This window comes from Elgaria multicarinata, chromosome 10 (genome assembly GCF_023053635.1).
Source record: "Elgaria multicarinata webbii isolate HBS135686 ecotype San Diego chromosome 10, rElgMul1.1.pri, whole genome shotgun sequence".
In the NCBI taxonomy this organism is placed as follows: domain Eukaryota; kingdom Metazoa; phylum Chordata; class Lepidosauria; order Squamata; family Anguidae; genus Elgaria; species Elgaria multicarinata.
In genome coordinates this window covers 29,328,531-29,349,294 of record NC_086180.1, presented here as the reverse complement: position 1 = coordinate 29,349,294, position 20,764 = coordinate 29,328,531, and the positions used below count along the sequence as shown (strand labels likewise).

General features: G+C 40.8%; 1 protein-coding gene across 3 annotated transcripts in view; it reads left to right on the top strand.

Moving 5' to 3' along the window:
- LEF1 (lymphoid enhancer binding factor 1) overlaps positions 1–18,157 on the top strand; it is a 111,173-nt gene extending 93,016 nt beyond the window's left edge. For 2 of the 3 annotated variants that reach the window (XM_063136166.1, XM_063136167.1), the window contains 2 exons: positions 1,018–1,058; positions 16,998–18,157. In XM_063136166.1, coding sequence (XP_062992236.1) covers positions 1,018–1,052 — 35 coding nt within the window. In that variant the 3' untranslated portion in view covers positions 1,053–1,058; positions 16,998–18,157. The remainder of the gene's footprint in view (positions 1–1,017; positions 1,059–16,997) is intronic. The other variant, XM_063136168.1, reaches the window with a different exon arrangement.
- Positions 18,158–20,764: the final 2,607 nt, after the last annotated feature.

Here is a 20,764-nt window from a genome sequence, read left to right as displayed (position 1 = left end):
GTATGTTTGATGAGTGGATATTCATGTTAAGTATTTGCTGTATTTTAAAAACTCCACACTTTGTGTCAATACTTATTTCTAGTTTATATGTAACCTTATTTACATAAACCCTTCCATAATGGTTAGTGTGTATTCTAATGACATTGTTTTTATTGCTGTCTTCATTGCTTTGTCCTCCTATGCCAAAAGTGGTGTTAAAGTGTGATCCTTACTCTTATAATGAGTGAATGCATAGAACTGAGTTCTGTGCTGCTTGTTTCAGCATCTGGAAGAAGAGAGCAGTGCCCGGAACAGGAGACCACTAATAGTACCTGTGAAGTGTAGGTTATAGTAATTCCCATCTGCTCTTTGTCAGAGCTACTGCTGACCAAAAAAAGAAGAAGAAGAAGAAACAGTGCCTTGGAATCTTCTCATAGAAGTACACTCTCTAATGGCTGTGGCAAATGAAGAATGTTCCCAGCAGCTGCAGAATTGCCACAGCTTTGCTTTACGCATACAAGCAGTATCACTCCTCCGCTTCTCTCTCTGCACCTTGACCTGGCTTCAACAAGCAGCAGCTAGGAGTCTCTCCTTCTTCCACATGCTATACGTCAGATTCTAACCCCTTCTACCTCTACTGGCTTCCAGAAGTATGGATAATGTTTTGTTCTTCCAGCCGCTGAAAGACGCAACAACAGAGATCTTGGATGTGTACGTTTCCTCCATGTGAAGATATCTAATTGCTTGATTGTCTATGGGGATATTGGTTAGGTATACTTTTTAAACACATACACATACACACAAAACAATGGAAATGGTCTTAACAGCTGCCTGGTATGTTGGCTCAAAGCATCAGTGAGGTCTTTTCACTTCTTTCTTTTGTGTATATATATTAAATAAAACAAAATGGCTGGTATAAGAACCATGAAAGGCAGAGGAAATCAATCGGCAATTCATATTCCAGCATAAGACCTTTTATTTGGGGTGTGCAAAAAATTATTCTATGGAAATTTGTTAAAGAACAACGATCTTCTACAGGTGCAGCCCCACGAATGACAGCTGCCTACATCTGAAGCATGGTAAGAATATTTCTAAAAGCCTTTCTGCTAAATTTATACATATATTTATATAAAAATAAGATTTCAGAAGTCTTTTCTCACGTTTAAATCTTGGACAAATCCTGAATTTATAGCACATATTTTTACAAGTGCTTTCTCCTCAAATGAATGCTCTTATGATTGATGGTTTTTATACCGGCTGTGTATTTTAGCTCCAGTTCTTTTTTTATTATTTTGACTTGCACTAACCAAATTGACCATACCTCACTGACTAGCTGCAAGTCTGCCTAGGAAGCATGATTTCACAGAATAATTTCACTAAACAGTTAAACCATTTTGGCTGGCAGCAAGCTGGAATAGTTTCTTTGCACTCAAATTAACTTGATCTGATTGCTACCTGCATAGTGCTAACTGGGCAGGGTAGCAAGGGGATATTGGTTTGATGCTCTCATGCATTATTTCATTTTGAATTTCCTAATTATAAATGTATAATGAAGCAGCTCTGTATTTTAACCCTTGAGTCTCTTTTCCATAACTGTGTGTTCAGTGTGTTGAGGAATGGGCCCAATAATACTCAAAAAGGAATGAAAGCTTCATCAATTAAGGTGGTTATTGAAATTAATACCAGTAGTGATGATATGTCTAAATACTTGCTAAAAGCACAAAAGCTAACCTTCACACATTGCCATGACTTCAAACCTAAAAGGTAGACTTCTCAACTACTCTTGTTTGCAAATTGGCATCTAGGCATCTTCTGCTTAGTTTAATAGTAAATGAGCTAAAATCCCCAGCTAAATCACCCCCAGCTGCAACATCTTTTTGGGACTGGGAGCTTAAGAGGCAGGCTCCTGCTACCTGGGATACTGTCCATCTGATCCAGCCAGGAGAGGAAGCCCTGTAGAGCAAGGGACCAATCAGCGGCTGCTGTTGTCCTGCCTTGAGGGTTTGCCTAGTCTGTGGAACCTTCCAACTGCCTCCTAGCAGGCTCAGGCTCCCAGCACAGAACCATCTCACCCCCAGCTACAACAGCTTTTTGGGACTGGGAGCTTAAGAGGCAGGCTCCTTTGGGGGCGGGGGCGACACCAAGGTGAGGGCCTGTCCCCTTGTTTGTTCGTTTTGTTTTGTTTTCTCCCCCTACTGACTTATAATTTTGTTGTGTATTTTAAACTTTTTTTTCTTTTTTTACATTTCTTTTCCTATATTTTAAAATGTATGTTTTAAACTTTGTAATACTGCCTTGAGGGGCAGTATTGGGCAAAAGGCGGGATACAAATAATGATGATGATGATGATGATGATGATAATAAGTTGCAAAGTCTGCTTGCAGGAATCAAAATTTAAATTAGATTAAATTCTGCCAAGTTTATCACAAAGATCCTGACACCTAATAAATTGAAGATAGGATATGATGTGGATACAGTATAAATGTTTTTGCTCCTTTGCCTGCCTTCAAGAGTGTCATCCTTTGCCTGCCTTCAAGAGTGTCATCAGACGGGGAAATCACGGTTCCCTACTGTCACTTCTCCTCCCCCATTCCTGTCACACGATACTGCCTCTTTCTATCCCAAGAAGAAAGAAGAAATCAAGACAGCATGGCCCATTCAGGGGCCATTTTTATCACACTAGTTTCCCTGCACACAGCAGGAAACAGCAGCACAATACTTTTTTTTTTTTAAAAAAAAAGTCAGATTAAAAGGGGTCCATTTTGTGACAGAGAACAGGCAAGAAGTAGCGGGAGGCACATTGTTGTCTAAAGGACGCACAAACATCCGTAACTGGGCAGAAGCGAGCATGTGATAAAATGCTCGTCTGATGACACTAAGCAACGTCCTGTGCTGGGCTCACTTGCAAATGTAGGTTTTATGTCTGTCTGCTAATAAAACTAATTTTATTGAAGGAAGCATACCCTGTTCTGAAACATTTTTTAAAATATGTGACTCTTTCTCTGCATTTTTCTGTATCAGATTTAGAACTGAATCATCTTATAATTTCAATGAAATAGTTGTTAGTACAAGTCGTAAAATATGTGAATACTCCATGCATAGCAATTCCAAACGTGCACTTGAGTTTAAAAAAAAATACCAAAAATGTATTTGCATTATGGCAGATTGTTGTTATAAAGTGAGATGAAAGGAATAGCCATTCATATAGCAACGTTATTAGATACTGAAAAGCGATTCAGATTGTTTTAAAAAGCAAATCTATCAATAGCTAGCTTGCTAAATCGCTAATCTATTCTGTTCCCAAAGTCTCGATTTCCTCAATCCCAACGTTTCTTCTATGGGACAGTTGGCTTTAGCTGGCTAGGTATTCCCCTGAAATCTGTTTTTGGTACTTACATAGAGTCATGCATAACTTGTGTTTCTAATTTAATAGAAGTAGCAACCTGTAATCAAAAACAGTAACAGTAATATCATATGTCTCTTTCAAGTTGAAGACACATAGTATATATTGCATGCTTCTTCAAGTGGCAATAGTGCTGTTACCACAGGAATGTAAGAAGGGCCATGCTGGATCAGACCGGGGTTTCATTTAGTCCAGTATTCTGTTCATGCAGAACATCAAGTGCTTGCAGAACAGGGCATTAAACAACCTGAATAGTTCTTATGAGTTGCTATTGCTTGTCTTCCTGACCATATTGGGAAGTTAACCTAAAACTCTGGATCCTTCTCCTTTCCTCCATTTCCCAATGCCATCCATCTCCTTGCCTCCCTTTCCCCAGATTCAAATGCTATAAAATCCCCAAATCTTAGAAGCAGGATAAATTATACAAAAAGTAGATATATGCAAATTGGCCTTATTTATTTATTTATTTATTTATTTTCTAATCCTGTTAACAGAATTTGGGATTTCTTGGCACTATGTACACAGCTGCTGTTATAGCTTGCCACAACCAGAAAGCAGGGCTAAGAAGTACAGACCACATGAAATGGGCCTGTAAGACACATTTAGCAAAACAAATGCAGATGATAGAAGTTTTCTAGACCAGGGATGAACAGACTTCAGCCTTACAGCATCTATTTTGTTTGTAACTAGAGTCCCAAGATCCACTAACTGGAGCCAGGTACAGAATAGTGACTCAAGAAGCAGACAAAGTATCGAGGAAAAGGTGCCTCTGAGCACATATTCAGCTCAGGATTTTGTTTTCAATACCACAACTGTAGCTCTCACACAAATCCCCTCATATATAAATCTACTGTTTCTCTTAAGCTTTTTTTATCAGCCTATATAGGAGTGGGAGGTAACTTATTGTTTTTACTAACGTTAGACCAAATGAGAGCTGGAAATCTTTGCTGGTCAACTGTAAATTGATCAACTCTACCTGTTGACCCTCATCTACCTGCCCCTGTCCTAGCCGCACTGCTGAACTTCATCTGTTGTGAGGGAAGCCCTTTCTTTACCACTACTATGACCATTACTTAATCATAGGTTTGGGTTGTTTCACACTTGCAACTTGGCTCTAGCTATTCAGGGATGCTTTTGGGTGGATTCCTGCATTGAGCAGGGGGTTGGACTCGATGGCGTTGTAGGCCCCTTCCAACTCTGCTATTCTATGATTCTAAGAGGGTTTTTTTTAAAGGAAGGAGAGTGAAAATAGAACTGCTGGTATGTAATGTCCTTACACCAATCTTGGTGTGGCCACATTGGGAAAACTGATTACAATTCTGGTAACCCTATCTCTAAAAGGATATTGTAGAGTATAGCGAATGGGGAACCAAAATGAACAGGAGAAGTTGGCGCACTTCTGCCACAAGAAAAGACTAACAAGTTTGGACTTTTTTAGTTTAGGGGAAGAAAAAGGATTAAGAAGGGGAACATAATAAACATTTGCATGATAGCCTATAGACACCAGTTGCTGAGGAACATGGGTGGGAGGGTGCTTGCTGCACCCGTGTCCTGCTTGTGGTTGGCCACTGTGTGAACAGAGTGCTGGACTAGATGGACTCTTGGTCTGATCCAGCATGGCTCTTTTTATGTTCTTTTCCATAGTATTAGAATGTGATTGACAGGACATTAGGGACAGACAAAAGTACTTCACCCAACACATAATTACTGTATGGAATTAACTGCAAAAAGAGGTAGTGGTAGCCTTTATTTATTTATTTATTACATTTTTATACCGCCCAATAGCCGAAGCTCTCTGGGCGGTTCACAACATTAGCTAAGGACCAAGCTAGAGATGACATAAAATGCATCCTTGAAGGATTTTTTTTTAAAAAAATTGCAAATTACATCAGCTGGAAAGGGTGTAATAAATAACAGGATCAGGGCAGGCATAGAGAAGGAATTTAACCCTTTTCTATTGAAGTCCTGAGGAAAATGTCTTTTCCTACACTGGCATTTGTTTTTGGGGGAAATCCACCATTAGCAGAAAAGGGCAATTGCCCTCAAGCTCTTCCTGTGAGTTTCCTGGATGCATCTGGCTAGCCAGTAGGGCAAGCAGAGTGCTGGACTGCAGAGATGTGCAATATGATGCAATGTACTGTAAATAAAAAATGTGTCCAAGTGATGGGGGCTTTGTACATGGTTGATCAAGAGACAATACAGTGTTATAAGGGCATTATTTGGGCTACTACTTTTCCTGCTGAGAAGTGTTGCTTTTAAACTACAGTGGGGAAGCTAAAAGAAAGTAAAGAAAAGCCCTCTTTATTACACTGAACTGTGGGAATATTTGAATTTGTCTGGCTAACTATACATCAAGTTACCACAACATCTAGTGTCTCACTGCAAAGTACCAAGCTTTTCTAGACAGTGGAATTTTAAGTTTGATGGCTTTCATTGAGTTAAACAGCAGGAAGTGATCTAATTAGTGAAAACTGGGCATTGAAATTCATTCTATTGGTATGCCCGCTTAAGCGACCAATTTTTAAAACTATGGCATATAATGAATTTTTATTTATTTATTTATTTATTTATTTATTTATGTATTCCCAATTATGCAAAATAGTTTTAATAACTTTATGTAAACCTATCCCTGCGAAGTGCCATTGGGGTGGTTCACACGTGTAGTTTGCTAGAGGGCAATCCTATGGTCTCTAGACAGTGTCTCAGAAGCAGTAGGATTCTACTGCTATTTCAGAAAAAATAGGAAAGAGCAAAGAATCCAATATCGTAGGGACTGAGAGCATAGGATTGCTCTCTAAATGAGGGAACACAAGCACTCAGACCTCTTGCCCACCCCTCTTCCTTTTCCTCAGTGGTTAATGCAGGTAAACAGAGCTGGACATGTTCTGATCCAGCATGGCACTTATGTTCTTAATATACATATTTCCCTTTGCCTTGCCAGCTCCTGCTTTCTTGACCCTTAGCAGCAAACAGCTATGTTTATTAGCTAAAGAAGCCCTTCCAACATGCATGTTGACTATGAATGATGGGAGTTGTAGTCCAACACATCTGGAGGGCTAAAGGTTCCTCTGTGCCATGTGGCTGATTTTCCTTTAGCATTTGAGAAGAGGAGACCCTGCCCATTTGTCTAATTAGGGAAGATTAATTAGCTTCTGCAAGAAAGAGCAAGGTAGGCAGCCAGCTAAGAGCACTGTGTGAACCATCCCAGCAAGACCATTTTGAAAACACACTGTGCCATATTTCAGTTTAGCCCCAGGTTACATTACTTTTTGTAATCTTGCTACACAGTTATTTTGGTGAATATTTGATTGGAAAGCACTCTCTGGTGGCAAGATCCTGGAATTCAACACACTGTGTGATAAGTTTCAGGGTGTATTCAAATGAGGAAATACTTGTGCAAAATTGATATGGTCAAATTTCATTTCATGGTGACCTTGTTTCAATGTGGTAACATGTTAATTGCCTAAGCGTCAACCTTCTCTTGTTCTGAGTCTTTTAAGAAAGTGGTGCCCCATGATAGTTGTATTTCTTTAGAACAGATCTTGAAAACTGACCATTATATGAGTATAAAAATAACAGAGGGAGATGATTGTCACTAATAGTTCAAAGGCAAGTTATTCTTATATCTTCAATTAACCATAAAAAATTCAGTTTTTGTGTATGCATTAACACAAATATCTGGTAAATTAGAATTTCAGTCATTATGATTCAAATGCTAGGCATGAACTTGAATCTGAGTCTCTTTGTTGATATCTGTTTAGTGGAAAAACCACTTCTACCACGTCAATAAGATGTAGGGGCAAAATTCCACTCAGAGTCAGAAGCGACTGAACGAATAAACAACAACAAAGCAAAGGGAGTTCAGACATAAGATTCTACCCTTATTAAATTATAAGGCTGCAGAAAGCTCACAATCTTGTTTATCTTGTTTGTTTATTGGAGAGTGACATCTGCTGGGGAAAGGGGGAAATGAAATGTTTCATCAGGGTGGTTGCTCATTTCACTGTTGCAAACATGCATGTTCCAGCTTACAGCCACTTTACTAGATCTAGTTGAAGGTTAATGTTGCATAGGGTGACCATATTTGGGAAACCAAAAAAGAAGACAGCCGATGGGAGCTGCCAATAGAGTGGTGGTGGTGGGCAATGACACATTTTCCGGAGACCCCAGAAAATGCGCTTTCCTCTCCTCCATTCCAATCAGGGTGAAAGAGGGGAAAGCGTGCCATTCCTGCTCCCCCCCCCCTCAAATCAGTGCCTTTTCTATAATGTACAGGAATGACCTTTAAGGCGCCAGTTGGAGCAGTGCTGTGGAATGAAGCACCTCTGAAAAGGGGAAAGCATTGTCATTCCTGGTCAATATAGAAAATTACAAAAAAATCCCCCAGAAAAGAACAAAAGCCCAGACAAATCTGGGGAAATCCTGGCAGTTGGTCACACTAATGTTGCATTCATCTGCCCCTCTTGTTTCTCTACTCCATGCAGGGTCCCAATCAGGACCAGTGCATGCTGAAGAGGGGATGCTCAATCCTTTCCTCCCAAATCCTCTCCCGCCTGCCCAGTGCAGCAATTGAAAAAGAAAAGGGAAAAAGTGCCTCTTGGAACCAATGGAGGCTCCCTTCCCCCTTTTAACTGCAGTGTCTAGGGGGAGTTAGGCATGAGTTTTTGTGTGTGTGGAGGTGGGAGCGTCTGGGGAGGAGAGGATTAAACTTCCTCTCCTCATGCATGGTATGCTGAACACAGAGATTCCATTTAGCTATCGTGGCTAATAGCTGTAGGGTAGACCAGTCTTCCAAGGTTGCGTCTAATCCTTTTTAACAGCTATCTAAGATTAGAGGCATATTCTTGCTCATCTTGTAGCAGGAATGTCCAGAAAAGACAGGAAAAATGTGATATTCATAGTGCTGGGTATGCATATTCCCCTTCTGTAGTGCAGATGGATAAGAGCTTGAGAGGTGGCTGAAGTTTGGCTTCTGGGGATCAAATGGAAGCATGATGTGTACTCCTTTGTGGGAGAGGCATGGTTTGCAGCACACCTATTGCTGGGGGTGGGGTATATAAACCCTATACTTTCCAGTGGGCCAGACCTATTCTGTTTAATGGGCCTGGTGAACCTAGGCTACATGTAGTTCAGCCAGCAGTGTCACTATGAATGCTTTGCTTTTATGTCCACCCTGGAAATATCTGTAGTCAGCTAAAGCCCAAACTGACTTTCTTGACTTTCTTAAACCATGTTTATATGGCCCCTTCAAAAATTGTATGTTTTGGTCAGTGCTCTTAAGCTAAACTTCCCAACTTTAACCATTATCCTTTCGGTGTGAATGTTTTGCTGGGCAAATGAATTTAGGTCCAAATAGGAAGTTTTTTTTTTTAATTGTGTAATTCTCTAAAATTCAATTTGCAACACTTTCAGATGAATGTAGGCTGGGATGGAACTTCAGAGTGAGGAGATAGTTGGTTTCATAGAATCATAGTACAGTTGGAAGGGCCCTATAAGGCCATCGAGTCCCAACTCCCTGCTCAGTGCAGGAATCCACCTTAAAGCATCCCTGACAGATGGCTGAAATTGCTGCTTCGGAAGTGGTGGAAGCAAAAAATGGTAAGTTTGCAAGGAAACAAGTTGTGTAAGGAGCAGGGGTTTGTAAGCACAATCCCATTCCTTATATGTCATTACTTTGCAAAATTGCTGCTTTTTTGCTGCCACTGTGGCAAATTTAGCTTGGGCAGCAGGGACAAGGCCCCCACAAAAACTACCAGGAGGAAACATATGTTGATCACTCCTGTCCTACAACATCCCTTCAGTGTCTAGCTGTAGTAAGCTATTTACCACCTGGAAAAGCTCTGTGGGCATATGAAATCGGAGTTGGACCAGATGTAGGCCAACAAATGGATATTTAGTCCAGACAAGAAAGTGCTCTTGATCAGTAGGATTGGGTTTAACTTGTTTTGGGTAGGACAGTGTTCTCTTTGACGTATCAAGTGTGCAGTTTGGGGATCTTCCTGGACCCTGCCTTGCTTCTGAAGGTAACAGCTATGGCCAGGAATGCTTTTGCACAGCTTAGGTTGGTGCACCAACTGCACCTTTTCCTGGGCAGGATCTACACTACTACTTTAAAGCGCTTTATAACAGTTATAAAGCACTTTAACTGCTTTAATGAGCTATAAAACTGTTATAAAGCGCTTTAAAGCAGTAGTGTAGATCTGGCCCTGGAGAAGGCAGATCTGCCCCCAATCATGAATGCCTTAGTTACATCAAGGTTGGGCTGCTATAATGCACTCTTTGTAGGGCTGCCTTTGAAAAGTTTTTTTGGAAACTACAGCTGGGGCTAAACTTTTGCAGCCACAGTGGTGACCATAATTGTTTTTTTGGGGGGGGGTTGGCATATGATTCCATTGTCACTGGCTTCCAACCTGGTTTTCGTTCAATTCAAAGTGCTTGTGATTACCTTTAAAGCCCTAAATGGCTTGGATCCAGGTTATCCAACGGACTGTGACCCTGCTCAGTTTGTGAAGGAAGACCCTGCTGCCATCAGAGTTGCAGCTGGTTAGAATACATAAGAAGGCTTTTTTGTGGTGGAAGACAGGATGTGGAACTCCCTGCCCTAGGAGATCTGCTTACTTGCTCTTTAATGGCATTTAGATGCTGTTTGAAAACTTTCCCCAGTAAATCTTTGGCCTACTGGCTGATTTTGTGTTGTTTCCCTTGACATTAGATGTTTTACCTGTAATATCTATTGTGCAATTATTGACTTAACATTTTAAAGATTGTGTTTATATCTTTTATGATATGAGATATCTTGTGTGCTCTAGAAATAGAATGATAAGGTGGGATATAAAGTTTACTTAAAAATGAGTAAATAAAAAAATGTCAGACAGATCATGCTTAACATAAAACATGAAACTTTCCCCAGTTTTTAGTCTCATCAGTTACAAAGAAAGAAAGAAAGAAAGAAAGAAAGAGCGTACAAACCAGTTTATTTGCAATATTTGATTTCATTCATTCAGGTTGGTTATTGTCACAGAATAGCAGAGTTGGAAGGGGCCTACAAGGCCATCGAGTCCAACCCCCTGCTCAATGCAGGAATCCACCCTAAAGCATCCCTGACAGATGGTTGTCCAGCTGATTCTTAAATGCCTCTAGTGTGGGAGAGCCCACAACCTCCCTAGGTAACTGATTCCATTGTCGTACTGCTCTAACAGTCAGGAAGTTTTTCCTGATGTCCAGCTGGAATCTGGCTTCCTTTAACTTGAGCCCGTTATTCCGTGTCCTGCACTCTGGGAGGATCAAGAAGAGATCCTGGCCCTCCTCTGTGTGACAACCTTTTAAGTATTTGAAGAGTGCTATCATGTCTCCCCTCAATCTTCTCTTCTCCAGACTAAACATGCCCAGTTCTTTCAGTCTCTCTTCATAGGGCTTTGTTTCCAGACCCCTGATCACCCTGGTTGCCCTCCTCTGAACACGCTCCAGCTTGTCTGCATCCTTCTTGAATTGTGGAACCCAGAACTGGACACAATACTCTAGATGAGGCCTAACCAGGGCCGAATAAAGAGGAACCAGTACCTCACGTGATTTGGAAGCTATACTTCTATTAATGCAGCCCAAAATAGCATTGGCCTTTCTTGCAGCCATATCGCACTGTTGGCTCATATTCAGCTTGCGATCTACAACAATTCGAAGATCCTTCTCGTTTGTAGTATTGCTGAGCCAAGTATCCCCCATCTTTTAACTGTGCCTTTGGTTTCTATTTCCTAAATGTAGAACTTGGCATTTAGCCCTATTAAATTTCATTCTTTTGTTTTTAGCCCAGCACTCCAGCCTATCAAGATCACTTTGAAGTTTGTTTCTGTCTTCCAGGGTATTAGCTATCCCACCCAATTTTGTGTCATCTGCAAATATGATAAGCGTTCCCTGCACCTCCTTGTCCAAATCATTAATAAAAATGTTGAAGAGCACTGGGCCCAGGACTGAGCTCTGCGGTACCCCACTCGTTGCCTCTCCCCAGTTTGAGAAGGTTCTGTGAAGCCACCTAATAGTTGTTCCATCTAGCCCACTTTTAGCTAGTTTGTTAATCAGAATGTCATGTGGTACTTTGTTGAAAGCTTTGCTGAAGTCAAGATATATGGTGTCCACAGCATTCCCACAGTCCACAAGGGAGGTTACCCAATCAAAAAATGAGATCAAATTAGTCTGACAGGACTTGTTCTTGACAAATCCATGTTGGCTTCTAGTGATCACCGCATTGATTTCAAGGTGTTTACAGATTGATTTCTTTATAATCTGCTCCAGAATTTTCCCAGAGATGGATGTCAGACTGACTGGTCCGTAGTTCCCAGGTTCCCATATTATTTGAAATTCTGTCTCTTTCTAAAATTTGACAAGTATCGGTAATGCCTTTGTCCTATGTTCTGGTCTATATTGGTAAGACAACCTTGATGTGTAAATACAAAATGGAGAGAAGGCTGGGAAGTCCAAATGGTACCACTAAGGAGAAGTTAAGAACTGGAGTAGTTCTCGGTATGAACTGGATTTATGAAATCAAACCTTCAGGGTGGGAGAGTCTATACTTCTATGTAAAGCAAATGCTATTTCCTGTTTAATAAACTAGGACTGCCAACTGATTAAAGAGAGGCAATCTTTAATATATTCAATTCCATTATAGTAACACACCAATTAAAATATCTTAAAACAAAACTATCCTTAAGTTGAAGCTCAACTAATTAAAATTGGCTCCATCAGATTAAGTAACTTGGCATTTAGTTGTTTGAGCTGCTGATTGCAAGGGCCTTTCCATACGAGGCTTTTATTGTGAAATCACCCTGCCTCATTCATGGAATTTTATAAGGGGTCCAGATGTCATCTTCCATTTGTAACCTTCCCATGTTTTCCTAGTACTCCTGCTCCTTTTCTTACCACAGAAAATCTGTTAAGACGAAAAAGATGGAATAACTGCACCATGTCTTTTGACTGGTAGCACTTGGGGCAGGTGTCATTCTGAAAACTCAGTAGTGCTACTGGAGCTCAACCAAATACTTCAGTTGTGTAAACACTTGCACATTGTGTTAGTGGATCATGTGCGAACAGACCACCTGGCCCATTCTCCCGAAAGCGGTTGGGCAAGCAGAACTTAAGAGTCTCCCGTTGTGCACAGTTCAGAACCTAGTTTCTGTTAGCACAACATCATCTGCACCAGAATATCACCGCCTATTGCCCTAGGAGCTGAGTTTAGATCATCAGAGTGGAACTGATAATGGAACTGAGAGCTCCATCAGATGAGCGTTTTATTGCACGCTCATTACTAGGCAGACACTGATTTTCGTGGCTCCCTCTCACAATGTTATCTGCCTCCCGCCCCTTCTAGCCTTCTTCGTGCCACAAAAAACACACCAGTAAGTCCAACTTATTTTTAAAGACGGAAGTTGTCGCTATCTCCTGCTCTGTGCAGGAGAAGCAGCACAATCAAAACGGCCCATTGAATGGGCCACATGCACATTGTTTACTTACTCTTTCAGAAGAGAAGTAATGAGGGACAAACACATGGGCGGAGAAGTGACGGTAAGCAAATGCGATATTCCCCTGTGTGATGACGTACTGATAACTGATCTCAAAGGTTATCAAAAATGATGGGTTAGAAATGCATAGCAAAAGAGGAAATGTTGGAAAGCAATGACTAGATGGAGTTTAGCTTTAAACAAAATGGTAGCTTTTCACATATATGTAAAAGAGTAGGCAGTGTCACCTCATTACTGAAGGAAATATCAATAATCAGTAAGTTTAGGATGCAAAAAAGCAGACTTGGGTTGGAATTTAACATTAAGTATATTATAATTCCTTAACTACAAAAAGTGTTGTTAGAGAAGGAAACAAATTGCCTGGGGAAATGAAAAGATACATACCCTCTAGACAGAAGCTTTAAAATAAGAGGAAAGATCATTTCTCTGAGGTGATTTAAATCATGAGATTCCAGCCATGGCAGAGGTTGAGCTGATTCATACTCCTGCCACTTTTAATCTCCAAACCCCCCATAAATGTTAGCCTGTAAGCAAACCCAGCTGAAATAACTAAAAACGGTGCTGCTGTGTAAATGTCTCTTAGCTCACTCACTCATACATCCCTTTTAAAAATGTACAGTGCAGAAAAAGGCAAAACCTTCTTGGCCACTTTTGAGGGGATTTTTTTTAAAAAAATTCAGCCTCTGATCTCTGCATGTCACAAGTCTGCAATTATACACCCTTCCTGCTGCCAAAATTTCAGTGTTATCTTTTAACTCCGGAGCCTTTTCTTCTTTTTTTAATGTTAAACTTTTTTTTTATTTCTGAGGAACAGTTCCTCATTTCTCTGCTGCAGTTAGATCTGCAGTACAGCGTAAATGGCAGGGACGGCGGATCTTATTGTGGCTCAGGCTCAAGGCTTCACATATGCTAAAATGTGACTTGCAGGCAGCGCTTTGCTTTGAAGCCTAACCACAGCCAGGGAACCGTAATTGCTGTCTTTGATTGCGCCGACTTCACTTGCGGGTTGGGCTTTGCTTGGGCATGCCTGGCTTGGCGAGACTTCAGCTGTAGCCCTCCAGTGAAGCCTTAGATGTGGGAAGTCTTCAGTCTCTGTAGCACATACCTGTGGTTTCTTGAAAAGAACCCTAGCTTGACCTGTTTTATATCTGTAAGGCAACACTATAGCTGTTCCTTTAAGGCTCCGATCAGCTTATTAGTAGGGGATGGATGAAACTTCCAGTTTGTAGCTCATACTTCCAAAAGCTTGGGTTTTTATTATTAATAATATTATTTATAGCAGGTGAAAGACTTTAGTTCATGGACCTCAGCATAGCTACTGACTTCCATGTATTCTCTAGCCAATGCAACCAATAAATCAAAAGCAGAGGGAGAAACCTTGAACTTTAGGTACCCTCCTGTAAAAATTAACAAACAATTGCATTTCTAATACCACCACACACACACACACACACACACCCTTTTTTTCTTTTGGGTCTGGAGCAGGAAACTAAGGGAGGGAAGGAAAAGGTGGTTATGAAAGTGTGAGCCCAAAAGTGCTATGGGTAGCACTTTGAAGGAAAAATAATGATGAAAAAAGGCTCCACTTTCGAGAAAGGAGGACCGGAGCAAGGCCACGGACATTATTTTAACCTCCTCACTTCAAAGACGGGCTGCTGGTAAGAGAAGCCTCCCGGGGGCGGAGTGAGGAAGAGGGGGGTGAGACGGGAACCATCTCAACAGAAGGGCATTTCATTTCCTTTAGCAAGGACTACATTCCTGGCTGGTAATGGGGAGCAGCTCTGAATCGCAGTGCTTGTATCAGGCTGCTGTGAACTACTGGCCTGGTGCCTCAAGGCCATTCCTCAACAGGAAACAGAATGTTTTAATGTAAGACTGAGAGGAAAACCTTCCCAGGAAGAGCAACCTGGACCAAACCTTTGAAAATCTGGGATGAAAAGGCCCAAAATAAATATAAATCGGCAGGGTGCTCTCTCCCTCTCCCGTGTTTCTTTGCTTTTTTACTTGGCCTCTCCTTCAGGACCTTTGGAAAAGTAAAGCTCTTCATGACTCTTTGATCCCCATGTCTTCTGGAGCAGTTTAAAAAAAAAGAGGCAGGAAACTAAAGAGGCTTTTAAAAAAAAGGTTAGGGTAGGAGAGTTTTATGAGGAAATAGGAACTAGTTCAGTTTGTAGCAGACCACCTCTGTTGACTGGGGTGTTTTTCCAGAGAGCACTCGACTTTGCTTTTTAAAAGGTCAGGAAGATTTAACAGAAACAACAGTAAAATAAAATCAGACTCCTGCTGAAGGAACAGGTGTATGTTTCCTCTTCGTACGTGCAAATATAGCAAATGTTCCCTGTAACTGTAAATGCTGCAATAGAAATTAGCTTAGTTTGTGTTTCTACAGAACTTATCTTTTTGAAATAATCTTGTTTTCTTGCACATGCAACCCACTTCATCATCTGACAAGTGCCATGTATGATGATAGATAGATATAATTTGGGGAGAGGTGGGTATCAGTGTATTATCTCTGTATTTCAATAAGCTAGGGTACAAATACTGACATTTGCAAAGAGGGGCATTGTGCACATGCTCCCAAGTTTAGTTTTGGTCACGATGTGCTAAAATTGACATACTCCACATTAACTGGACTTGGCATTTTAAACATCAGAATTTTTACTTAAGAACATAAGAGCCTTGCTGGATCAGACCAAGAATCCATCTAGTCACAGTGGCCCAACCAGCTGTCAAACAGGGACCACCAGGAGGACACAGTGTAACAGCACCCTCCCACCCATGTTCCCCAGCAACTGGTATACGTAGGCTTACTGCCTCTGTTACTGGAATCAAACCCGCAAAATTATAGCTAGAGCACTAATCAAAACAGTTGAATAAAGCATATAAGGACCTCTACATAATGTATACTTAAGTAAGAAGGGAATACCTGGCATCCCATCCCCATTGTTGGAGGCGAGTATGGAAATAATGATCCAATGCCACGGCTTGATAACACAAGGTAATTGAGTTCCTTTGAATGAGCTAGAAGAAGAAACGCACCAATAAGAGCGATGTCTACTAATGTCCTTGGTCTGCTGACCCATAACCGAAATCCATTGGAAAAACAAACTGCATGGGCCTCACCCTAAATACGTAGCAGTGGGGTTAAAAGACTCAACTGTGAATAAGGACATTGCCTCTGCCATAAATTCACTTGGAGAATATTAGGCAGCCTTTGCTCCAGGGGTGGGGAACCATTTTCCTGAAAGGGTCCCTGTTACCTTCATCGAAACCTGTCTTCATTCCAGCAGTGGATGCACTGCAACCCGGAGCCAGAACTGGGCAAGGCCAGAACCAAATGTGGGCAGAGTTACCTTGCAACAACAAGGGCACTACATTGAAAGTATTCTCTTCCCCCAACTTGTGCAAGAGTCCTATCAACAGAATGAATAATATTAATATCTCAAGTGGAGTTGGTAAAACGTGTGACCTAGAGAGAGGGGTGTGAGGCCTGAAGGTCTGTGCTTAGCTGGCAGACCAGAACTCTCCAACCCCTGCTCTACCAGCTTCCACATTTGCAATCCAGGGTTAATACTGACATGCTTTACAGCACGGTTGCAGAACTTGTTCCAGCTCAAGGGTTGAATTCCATTTCAGAGAATCTTATGGTGGCAGCCTTCAAGTGGTGGGTGTGGCCAAAGGTAAAGGGGTGGAACTGAAGGTGAAAGGAGGCAGGGCCAAAATAACAGGATATTTAGCTTAAAGCTCCTATTGCCAGTAACTAAGCCTTAGAAGAGGCATTTCAACTTTATAGAACAAGGAAAAACTGCACAGAAGCTGGGAAACCACCCAATGATTCTGGTTGTAACGGGGTGTGGGTGGGTGTGGGTGGGTGGACATCTGGGGAACCCAGATAGGGACCAGGGGAGGGGGGAGTGGCCCCAGAGCCTGAGGTTCTGCACCCCTGCCTTATAGGATGGTTGTAAGGGCTACTGAGATCATGTATGTCAACTTCATTGCAAAGTAATCGTATTATAATTGAACAAATTAATGACAAACGAAGTATCTTGAAGCATTTTTTTTAATAATAAAAATAAAGCTTTTTTTCCTTATTGTTCTTCCCGCAGGAGGAAAGAGAAATGCTTTCTCAGCGTGCAAAGCAAAGGCAGCGACATCAGGGCCTCTCCTTGAAATGGAAGCTTGCTAAATCTCCAGGCATGTCCTTCATCTGCACAGACCACCACTAAGGAGTATGTCTAGGATGTCAAAACTCGCCCTGATGTCCCTGCTAAAGACACTGAACCATAAAGACAATCACTGCCAAGCCCCTTCGCTATCACGGAGTCCCAAATCTGGCACAATAAAAGAGAGCAAGAAGAGCATTTCAGAACTCTCCCCCTCTCCCCTGCCCCGTTCAGCCGAGTAGCAAATTTATCTTCACTCCGCCTTACACTCCTACATTTGTATCTCATATGTTGTCAATACTGAGTCAGCAACAAAATAGGTTCGGCTGTGTTTGTTTTGCTTCAGCCAACAGAATGATGTAAGCCAGCAACAACTCCCATCCTAACCCTTCACACCGAAGGAACAAAATTAATTTGTTTAGGAAGGCACAGTCCAGTTTATTTAAATGGTGCAAAAGGATCAATCTTGGATTTTTCAGCTTCTAAAAATGAAAACTTGAATGCTTTTTATACCTTAATTTCTTTGGTGTACATTTTTATTGTCTTTGAGCTTTTAAATAAGCATTTTAAAAAATGTTTTTTTTTAAATAAAAGGAAATTCCTTTTCTTTCCTGCAGAAGAGCAAAAAGTTTGGAAAAGTTTTTTTTTTTTTTTTTTGGTTAACAGTTTGTAACATAACAATCCCTCATCGTATATATGTGCTATGGCATCCTATAATACTAAACATAACAATCAGTTGGTCATTAGCCCTGTTGATCTACTTCATTTACTCTGTATGTGTAAAGGCACCACATTTCATCAGGACTGACTGCAGTGAGCTCTCCTACTCACCGATCCTGAATTTCCTTGTAAAAAAAGAAGCCCAGCACTTGAATTATTATTACTTCAATTGTTCTGTATTTGTATCTGTTTTTGTTAGCCTGTTTAGTGGGATTTTATGCCAGTTGTTGAAATGAGCATTGATGTACCCATTTTTTTAAAAAAAAAAATAGTTGAGGCACAGCCTTTGCCAAAAAATTGTCAACTGATATATATTTTGTCATTCCAGTTTTGATTTAATGTGCTGAGCATTTTGTTTTGTTTTTTAAATAAAAGCTTTGTAATAAAATGACAAAATACTTTTTGACTGGCTAAGATGCGTTGTTTGGTTCAACATGTTTCACCTGCAGAAGAATATTTGCTCTGTGTCTTGTATGCTTTACTGTCTTGGGAACACAATCCAGCTAAGGCTCATGGTCAATCAAGCAAAATCAGCGGAACTTAAATTAGTTAGGACTAAGGCTGCTAAGTTTTGCTACTGCTGCTCCACCATATTGGCAGGGAAAAACATGAATGTTATAGGAGGAAGGATAACTACATATAGCATAGAATCATAGAATAGTAGAGTTGGAAGGGGCCTATAAAGCCATTGAGTCCAACTCCCCACTCAGTGCAGGAATCCACCCTAAAGCATACCTGACAGATGCTTGTCCAGCTGCCTCTTGAATGCCTCTAATGTGGGAGAGCCCACAACCTCCCTAGGTAACTGATTCCATTGTCATACTGCTCTAACAGTCTGGAAGTTTTTCCTGATGTCCAGCGGGAATCTGGCTTCTTGTAACTTGAGCCCATTATTCCGTGTCCTGCATTCTGGGATGATCGAGAAGAGACCCTGGCCCTCCTCTGTGTGACAACTTTTCAAGTATTTGAAAAGTGCTATCATGTCTCCCCTCAATCTCTTCTCCAGGCTAAACATGCCTAGTTGTTTTAGTCTCTCTTAGTGCTTTGTTTCCAGACCCTTGATCATCCTGGTTGCCTTCTTCTGAACGCTCCAGCTTGTTTGCATCCTTCTTGAATTGTGGAGCCCAGAACTGGACACAATACTCAAGATGAGGCCTAACCAGGGCCGAATAGAGAGGAGCCAGTACCTCACGCGATTTGGAAGCTATACTTCTATTAATGCAGCCCAAAATAGCATTTGCCGTTTTTGCAGCCACATCACACTGTTGGCTCATATTCAACTTGTGATCTACAACAATTCCAAGTTCCTTCTCATTTGTATTTCTGAGCCAAGTATCCCCTATCTTGTAACTGTGCATTTGCTTTCTATTTCCTAGATGTAGAACTTGGCATTTGCGTTGCATCAAGCACAAAATATTGTTTTGCACGACATTGAAACAGATACTAGCCTCCTTGATTCTAAGCATGGGTAGCTAAAACCAAGCCCCATTGATTTATAATAGGGATGCAGGCTTGTGATGACTACCAAGCACACTGAGAGGAACTGCACACAATTCTCAGAGTTACAAGCACCTGATTCAGATTTGCAATGATAGCATTCAGCATCTTTTTACAAGATTTATAATAAAATTAAATGGTAACAATTTAAATTGTGAAGGGTGTCCCAGTGATCAGGGCTGGAATCCTGACTCAGGAAGGTGACCTGCCAGATAGATAGGAGGCCACCACCATCAATCTACCAAGTACATGACAACAAAGCATGGTTTATTGTGGACAATCATTCAACACCCAGGTTAAAAGGGCAGTTGAACAAACACACAGCAAAACTGAGGTGTTCTGGAAGGTGCTATAGTGTATTTAATGGTGTGTAAATATATCCTTTGATTAAAATTCAAAAAAACCCACACCCTGAATTACCTTAGTATTTCTATTGCATTTACATTTATGAGTTTAATACAAGTAAAAGGTTAAATACTGAGACCCCCAATAAACCTAGATAGGTCAGACCACCCCGAATTTTACCACTGGTAATGATAATCTTAGTTTAAGACCAGGTCCTAAATGCTGCAAGTACAAATATTTGCTAGAGTACAACTATTTAACTGGCTCCATATATCAGTGGGCGTTTTAGCAAAAAGTCATTTATCTGAGGTCTAGTACCTTCCTACTGCCCTAAGACAACCTTGGTTGAAAAATGAACTTTCCTTTTGTCTGCCAGCCCTGTATTCTTCCATGAAGTTAGGAAAGACCCTTAAATTTAAGAAACCAGGTATATGGCAAAATGTTAATAACTGAAACCAGCCATACCTGCTGTCAACCTTTGTATCCAATTCTCACCACCTACCACCCTGCAGGGGGGAAAGGCTATCATAAACTGCAGTCTTAACCTGCAGGTGTAATTTCTTCAGTGTTCCTGTGTTTTTCCTACCTGAGGTTCTAAAGGATATATAGCATCTAGTCCCATGAAGTCATCACAGTTATGCATAGGAGGAAGAGGCTGCAAAGGGTTCCACCTAGTAAGTTAAGCATAAAAATCATATTTTGCAGTCATTTGTGTTTTTTTTGGGGGGGGGGTTGTGCAAGAAAGCCTGATATATAAAGTTTATTTTCTTAGATCTCACTAATGACTTTATTTTTTTAAGGCTAAGCTCATTACTTGCAATTCCAAATTAACAAGGAAACATCTTGGTAGTGGCTGAGCTGCTTATGTTTGGTCCAAGATTCATATTGTTCCAAGCATCTTTAATAAGCAGGAGGAAGCTTTTCAGCACAGTTTTTAAAAATCTAATATGAGCTATAGCTTTTGAATCTATCAGCCTCTCTAGTATCTGTAATTCAAATATGGCAACAGAATATTAATAAGGGAGAACATGTTTAAATTATAACACTTCTCTTGTTTGAAATACAAACAAAACTAAATATTTTGACAGGAAAATATGCCTTTGGTATGAAGTTTTACTGGACTTGTAGCCATAAGTAGTTAGGTGGAT